Here is an 8,443-nt window from a genome sequence, read left to right on the forward strand (position 1 = left end):
ATGCATAAGTTTGGTTCAGAGTGTTTTGCTTATAAACAAGATAAAAGAAAGCTGGATCCAAGATGTGAAAAGGGTGTTTTTATTGGTTATGACAAAAGCAGTCCAGCATACATTATCTATTTCCCTGAGAGCAGGAAAGTGCAAAAGCACAGGTTAGTCAAATTTGTTTCTAAGATCTGTGTTGAGCAACAGACTCAGACCAGCATTGTGGACGATGATGATGATCTGGAGCAGAGGGCCAATAGGACTAGGCAGAATGGGAATGCAAGTCCAGTAAGTGACCAGGTTCCAGTCAAAGAGGAGGAACTGAGTAGCAGTCCCCAGACCCAGACAGTTGAAGCTATGCCTGAGCCTACAAGGTACCCTTCTAGAGTGAGGAGGCCAGCCTATTTCCATGACTATGTTTCTCAACAGGCATCTGATGAGGAAACTGATCAGGCACAGATGAACATAGATTACTGTTATAGAGTGACATGTAACATACCTGTAACTTTCACAGGAGCTGTAACCTCAGACAAATCAAAAGAATGGGTTGCTGCCATGGATGAGGAGATGCAGTCACTTAGAGAAAATAACACATTTACCCTAAGTAGCTTGCCTGAGGGTAAGAAAGCAGTGGGGGGTAGATGGGTTTATGCAATCAAGAATAACATGGATGGATCTGAAAAGTGCAAAGCACGTTATGTGGCAAAAGGATACAGTCAGATGAGAGGTGTAGATTATGAGGAGACATTTTCTCCTACAGCCAACTTGACGAGTATCCGAGTGGTCATACAAAAAGCAGCGCAAGAAAACCTGATTCTGCACCAAATGGATGTTAAAACTGCCTACCTGAACGCACCAATAGATCATGAAATTTACATGGAACAGCCAGAAGGCTATGAGGTGGAATCTGGCACAAGTGAAAAATTGGTCTGTAAATTGGAGAGATCATTGTATGGGCTAAAACAATCTGGCCGAAACTGGAACAAGGTGCTACATGAGTACCTAACCAAAAACCATTTTGAGCAGAATCAAGCAGACAACTGTGTTTACACATGGGAAACAGAAAATGCAAAAGTGTTATTTGTAATATGGGTTGATGATTTGTTGATTGCTGCAAGTGATGAAAATGTTCTCAGAGATGTGAAGGACATGCTTACAGAAAGATTCAAAATGAAGCACTTGATTTTAACCAGTGACAACTGTGTGAGAATGTCACAAACAAAATATGTGGGAAAAATGTTGGACAGGTTTAACATGCAGGATTGCAAACCTAGATCGACACCCTGTGAACAACAATTAGACTATACTGATGGTGCCGAAAAGATGACTGATGTGAAAAAATAGAGAGGCAGTGGGAAGCCTCATCTATCTGAACATCTGTACGAGGCCTGATATAAGTTTTGTGGTAAGCAAACTGGCACAGTATTTCACAGAGCCAACTGTTGAGCAATGGGCCACAGTTAAACATGTACTGAGATATCTTAGAGCAGTGGTTCTCAACCTTTTTTCAGTGATGTACCCTCTGTGAAATACTTTTTTCAGCCAAGTACCCCCTAACCAGCGCAAATAATCTTTGGTAAAAAAAAAAGTAGTAATACACAGCACTGTGCCATCAGTGTCGGATTTATTAAACTGTCAACAATGAACATTGCATTAAACTGAGGGGGGGGGGGGTGGGTGCAAGTTACTTTTTCTTTGCTCCGTCCCGATGCGCGCAGACCGGCGTCGGAGCTCTGCGGCGTGCAGAGGATTGTTAACGCGACACGTTAACACAGAAATGACATGCTTCTGCTGTAATTTAGCGCTATAGAGAAAGTGACAGGGGGGCGGGCCACATTTTTTTAATGTCATGCGATCTACCATACTACGCCGCGATCGACGTATTGAGCACCCCTGTATGGTTTCTTGGCTTTAGCTATGAGCAAAGACACCGCATAAGATGCCTCCAGGGCTTTGGCTGATGTCGTGGAGGATTTACGCATCGTTTCTTGAGATGACCGGAATTCAGAGAGTTTCCTCTTGAAAACCTCAGGTTGCTTACCAGCGTAATTTGCATGTTTTGTCTTGAGATGGCGCTCAAGATGGGCTGGCTTCATGCTACTGTTGGCTAACCTCTCCCCACAGAAGAAACACAAAGGCTTGGGTGGGTTGCAACTCGTGGACGTAAATCCCATTAAAACATAGTCGTCTGAAAACTGACGGGATTTTGCCGGCTCTGGTTTGGCCTTCTTTGGCACTTGTCCCTCCGTGTTTTCAGCAGCATTGCTGCTACGCTTCTACCACAACTTCATTACTTGAGTTTAAAAGCCGGCAGTGATAGACGGGTCAGGACCGTTAGCGTGTACCACGTTGGGTCAAACAATCCTCAGGGTTTTTCCTGGGTCAAAATGGGTCTTGGGTGCTCCCAAATTTTTTTTTTGCGCATCGTCTATTCGTGCACTAGTCCCGCCCCCCTGAAGCTGTAAACCTAGGGGAGACACTGAACTCGATTACTATTGATCCAAACAGAACGAGGGTTCGGCTGTAGCCGACTTGAAACATACTATTGAGAACATATTCGCTGACATGCACGTGATGAACAGTTTTGTTTTTTTCCATCGCAGACTTTTTTTTTGCCTTAGGCGCTCGGGATTTGTCATAGGCGCTCGGGAAAACGGCGTAGGCGCGCGCCCACATTTTCTCTATGCAGGAAAAACCCTGATCCTGATATGGGGGAGACTAGGTTTTTAGGATAATTAAATTAAATTGCCTACTTAATATACAATTCAGTTAATGAACTTACACTTGTGTTTTATTGAATATTTATTAAATAACTATTTTTAAAGGATTTTTGAATGGATGCTAATTTTAAATAGATTTTTAAAAAATCTCACGTACCCCCTGGAGTGCCTTCACGTACCCCCAGGGGTACGCGGACACCCATTTGAGAACCACTGTCTTAGAGGTACAATTGACAAAGAGCTGTATTACAGAAAATGTCATGAGACACTGGGAATAAATGCATACAGTGATGCAGATTGGGCGGCTAGTAATGACAGACGTAGTACAACAGGCTATTGTGTAAATCTAACCAAATGTGGTGCTTTGATTTCATGGAAGACCAAGAAACAGCCCACTGTCGCACTGTCTACTTGTGAGGCAGAGTATATAGCCCTAGCCACTACCATACAAGAGTGTCTCTATCTTAAACAGCTGTTGGAGAATCTTGATGAGTGTCAGTACTCACCACCTAGGGTATATGAAGATAACCAAGGTACAATAGCCTTAGCAAAAAATCCCGTAAGCAGGCAGAGATGCAAACATGTAGACATCAAGTATCATTTTATTAGGTCTACTGTAAATAATGGCACAGTTATGTTAGAGTATTGTCCAACTAATGAGATGGTAGCAGATATATTGACAAAGCCTGCAACTAAGAATAAGTTGATTAAGTTTGCTGCATTTATTTTTGGAAGATGATGTTGCATATATTAACAATGTGAGAGCAAGTGGGGGTGTTAACAAGTGTGCTCTCAACTTGTATTATGTTTCTGTCTTGTTTTGTTTATTGATTGAATACTGACACCTGTGATTGTTAATGTAGGTGTGTACCTGTCATGTGATTGGAGTGTTAATGAATAAATCTGATTGAGTGAGCGCAGCTGTTGCTGTGTGTTTGAAGTCAGTCACGTCGTTGCGTCTACTCTGTGAACAGTGAGGATAAGGCAATGAAGATTGAGGCCAAGGCCCGAGCATTGGAGAGGCTATTTATTTATTTTTCATAGCCAGCAATGGCTTGGAGATAGCAATGTCCTGATTGTGATGTGTGGCTTGGCCAACAATGGCTAATGGTAGTGATGGTGAGATGAAGCCTCATGAGGCATCGAACCACTTCAGCCAATTGGTTAGAGAAAGGGTTCATTTCTCGAAGCTTCATGTGCTCACGACACCACCTACTGGCCAAGTGCATAATCACAGGCAGCTGTATCTGAACCACATAATGTGATGCATTGAATTTTTGTATCTGTTATGGCTATTGGGTATGACTATGAATTACAAAAATGTATGGCCAAATAATTTCTGTATATAAATTATCACATATGTGCATAATAAAATATGTTTTGAATGTATTCTGTGTGTGTAAATGTTCCCAAAATGGTAGTATCATATGATATGGCAGGTTGTGTAATAATGTTATTATGTCACTTTTGGAAAATGGCATGGGCTTAAGCAGGCAGAGGACAGTGAAAGTGCTTGTGTAACTAGGAAGAGGGGACTGAATATGCTTGTGGAACTTGGACAGTGATGTACAGGACAGGGGACATTTTATTCATTTTTATTCAGAAATAACAGTTTCTCAACAGTTTTTGGTTTTAAGCGATTCCTTTTTTTTGACACAACCTCTCCAGCCTTTGAAAACACCCTTTCACAGGGTACAGAAGATGCTGGCGTGCACAAAAACGCAAGAGCAAGTCTATATCCATTTTGATACAGGAATTTTTGCCTCTCCCAGTACTCCAGAGGGTTTTCCAGCCTGCTTATATTTGGCTCGGAAAGGTAGCGCTGGACCTCCACAGTGGCATCTGCTGTTACATTTTGAGTCTTCTGTGCCTCCATGACGCTGGTGTCTAAACGATGCCACAGTTTGCTGCCTAAGAGGAACCCACAGATCATGTTACGAAGTGTTTTCATCGGAATAATTGATCTCAAAATGTAAAATAATAGATTACCTCCTGTGACATCATGAGAGGTGGAAGCCTGGGGGATTTCCTCTCTGCTTTGTTTTGACCGTATAATGGTGGCACACTCGGAGGTCAGTCGTTTTATTGCTTCGGTGGCTTTTGTTTGGCTGAAAAATCCTATGACTTTAAATCGGGGGTCCAGGAGGGTAGCAAGAGACATGATGCTCATCGACTACAAAGTGTACAGCTTCTCACGGAGTTGCCTGATGAGCAGGTTTCCCATTTCCAATGCTGCTGCAGGTGCCGGCTTTGTCATTTCCTCCTGAAGGGTGTGCTCCAGCATCTTCACCAGGGGAACCACAACAGCTCCGATCCCAGTGTCCGAGGCATCCACCTCCGCAATTAACTGGCGGGCCGGATCTGGGAGTATTAGGATGGGAGCAGACGTAAAGCGTGACTTTAACTCAACCAAAGAACTCTGCCGCTGGACACGACTCTTGGGAATAGGCCAACGCACGATGGGAGAGGTTGCCTTTATGCCAGCTGAGTATGCTTATTGTGGTTTTAGATGGGGTCAGCAATGACCAGCACTTTGCTTTAATGGGGCCATGTAATCCTGCTTGAGGACTTACTGGGCTGCACAGATATGGATAACTCTTGAGCATTTCATGAATGACCATACCGATGTCATCCGTTTGGGCAGCGCCTCGGCTACTGGCCGCAGTCTGACCATATTTATATGACCGAGGAGAAGATCCGGGTGCGACGTACTGATGAACGTCTTTACCTTGAATGATGAACACTTGAAGCGGAGCGAGCGAGGCCGCTGGCATGAAGAGCCGGCCGTAGGGAATGCTGTTGCGGCGGGGGTTTGAGGATATCTGGCCCTAATGTCAGCATGGATGGTTGTTGGGGTTCAGCCGGATGCTGCATGTTGTCAACCTGCCAGGAGTGACCCGGAGTACCCGGTGAGATTACCCACAGGAGAACGATTGGGAAAAGGCGGGGAGAGGTGCTTTCTCCTCTGCTGGTGAACTGGACATCGCTGAACGAGACTCGAAAAAGGTAATATGGACGTTTGCCCGAAATCGTCGGTACGTTATGAGCATGCAGACGCTGACTGATGGAGAACACGGATAGCAGCGGCATAAATCGTGCGTAACAGCAACATGAATGAACTGAAGGTAGAGAGACAGTCATATTTAAATGAATCAGCAGAAAGATGATAGGCTAGCCATGTCATTGCCTCCCTGTACTTATTGGATAGAGGGGACCAGCTGATCTGCGCAACTGGTGTCATGATTGACGGCGAGTAAACAATGAGTGAGCATGAGTGAGAAATGATTGGCAGACGTATGAGGAATAAATGGCGGGCTTGAGGGTTATGGTCTTCTTGTCGGAACTTGAGGCTGGATAGCGAAACAATGAGATGAAACTCTTTGCACATTCAGGTGGTAATTATCTGAAGGTTCATCACTATGAGCAACTCCTTTCACATTGTTATTTCATAGATCATTTTTATACAAAATATCAATGCCAAACAGAAAACTAATTGAATCTCTGAAATACTATACAAAATATAAAATAAAACATGTCTTACAGTAGATGCTCGCTAGATTTGTGAAAGGAAATTAGAGTCAGTAAAATGGATTTAAATGGAAGTCTAATGAGTTGCTGACATAAGAAAAGACACAGGGGAAAAGATATTAAGAGACATGCAGTGAAGGACAACTTCTCTGAGTTACTACTCCTCTCAAAACAGTTAAAGCTCGTCACAAGAAAGAGAAACGCAACACAGTGCTCATGCTGAAGCACAGGAGAGGACCCTCTACTGCATACACCACTGCAGTGTGGATATTTTTACGATGAATTTATTCAACTCAGCTCTCGGGAAAAACATCACTTTCGTACATCCTGCATACTTCATAATACGTGGTTTTTCTGGCATCCTCAATATCAAGTATTACTATGTATTTCTCTTTTTTGTTTATATTGTTACAGTGCTTGGGAACACAGTTGTGATGGCAGTAATATACTTGGATCATAATCTGAGAACTCCAAAATATATTGCAGTCTTTAATCTTGCATTTGTGGACTTGTTTGGTAGCTCTGCTCTGGTGCCGAAGCTTCTTGACATCTTCCTGTTTAACCATCCCTCCATCCCCTACAACGAATGCTTGACATTCCTTTTTTTCTGCTACAGCTGCCTTTGCATGCAGTCATTTAATCTGGTTGCTCTTTCCTATGACAGACTAATTGCCATCATGTTCCCTCTGCACTATCAGGTGAAGCTGACCAACAGGTTCATGCTGACAATGATTGGCTCTTTCTGGGTCTTTGTTATAATTGCTGTACTCATTTCAGTTGGCCTTCTCACAAGACTTTCCATCTGTAAATCTGTGGTTATTAACAGTTATTTCTGTGACCATGGCCAGATATTCAGGCTTGCATGTAATGACTATTCCCCCAGTTCTATGGTTAGTTTTGTGTACCCTGCTTTTATTTTTTGGCTTCCATTCATTTTCATCTTGTTAAGTTATCTATATATTGGGTACACTTTGGCTAAAGTGGCGACGGTTCAAGAAGGTCTCAAGGCCTTTAAAACATGCATAAGTCACCTCTCATTGGTGACAATATATTTCATTCCACTGTTAATCACATTTACTCTGATGGAAAAAATACATCCAAATGCCAGGATCATGAACCTGTCCTTGACCTCTATTTTTCCTCCCATGTTGAACCCAATTATTTATGTTCTGCAGACACAAGAAATCAAAGTATCAGTGAAAAAGTTATTGAAAATCAAAGGGAGATCAAAATCATAAAGAAATGAAGTATAACGTGACACTTTTCTTTGTTAAACATCAACTTGTTTGTTTCATATGCTGTACATTTGACATTGTAAATGATATAATGATCTAACATCATGCACATTTTTGAAAATTAAAAAGGAAATAATTGACTATTAATCAAAGTAATCAACACAAAGTTTACAAAAGTAATAGTAATTTGTAAATATGTGAAGAATCAAAGTTAATTAAATAATGTTTTACTGATCTTTGTCTTATATGCTCGTAGTTATTCAAAAGAAAACATGTTAACACGTTTTGTTAGCAACAATCCTACAAAGAAATGCTTATGTGTCTTCTTTGAATCAATAATTGAACACACAAATTATTTTATTACTTTGTGTCGCTACGCATGCCACCTTGTTGGAGGATGCAGTCTACTTTGTATCTGGTTCACTTGTGTTTTAATTCGAACATCATTGATATATTTTGTAGGATAGGATATGTATTTTTAAAAGCATTAATAACTTGGTTATTTATTGTTACAAATGTTTTGTTGTTATCACTTGCTTCACGATGAGTGTTCTTTCTAAGATGTGAATATCTTTTACTAACCTGTAATAAAACCAAATAGCCTACAGACATGATTCCGGCTCAGTGAGATTGTACATGATGCGTTGAGCTTTAAGCTATAATTTTATTTCAAAAAAATATAAAATATAAAAGATTAAAACAAAAAAGCCCCACTTAATGAGCTTTTTGCTACTGATCTTGAGCTAAACATGCGACAGCAGTTAGAATGTTCTCACATGTTAATATCTCAATAATAATATGCACAGCATTGTGAGAGGGGACATTTGATAGTTAGATTTTAAGAGTTTAACTTTTATTTGTAAATTTTTTTTATTGCTATTTTTCAGTAAATATGAGAATACTTCAAAGACTTGTAAATACTCGTCGGTGTCAAAGTAACACACCGTGGTCGTTTAGTTGCCCTAACGTCCCTTA

General features: G+C 41.3%; 1 protein-coding gene across 1 annotated transcript; it reads left to right on the forward strand.

The window, feature by feature from the left end:
- The first annotated feature begins 6,472 nt into the window (after positions 1-6,472).
- Positions 6,473-7,471, forward strand: LOC130190396 (olfactory receptor 1-like). Its single transcript, XM_056409795.1, has one exon. It carries the CDS (start codon positions 6,512-6,514, stop codon positions 7,469-7,471), a length of 960 nt encoding a protein of 319 aa, XP_056265770.1. The 5' UTR covers positions 6,473-6,511.
- Positions 7,472-8,443: the final 972 nt, after the last annotated feature.

This window comes from Pseudoliparis swirei, chromosome 3 (genome assembly GCF_029220125.1).
Source record: "Pseudoliparis swirei isolate HS2019 ecotype Mariana Trench chromosome 3, NWPU_hadal_v1, whole genome shotgun sequence".
Lineage (NCBI taxonomy): Eukaryota > Metazoa > Chordata > Actinopteri > Perciformes > Liparidae > Pseudoliparis > Pseudoliparis swirei.

Excerpts from the sequence above, each read along its gene's own strand:
- LOC130190396 (XM_056409795.1), top strand. The coding sequence starts at position 6,512 with ATGAATTTATTCAACTCAGCTCTCGGGAAAAACATCACTTTCGTACAT.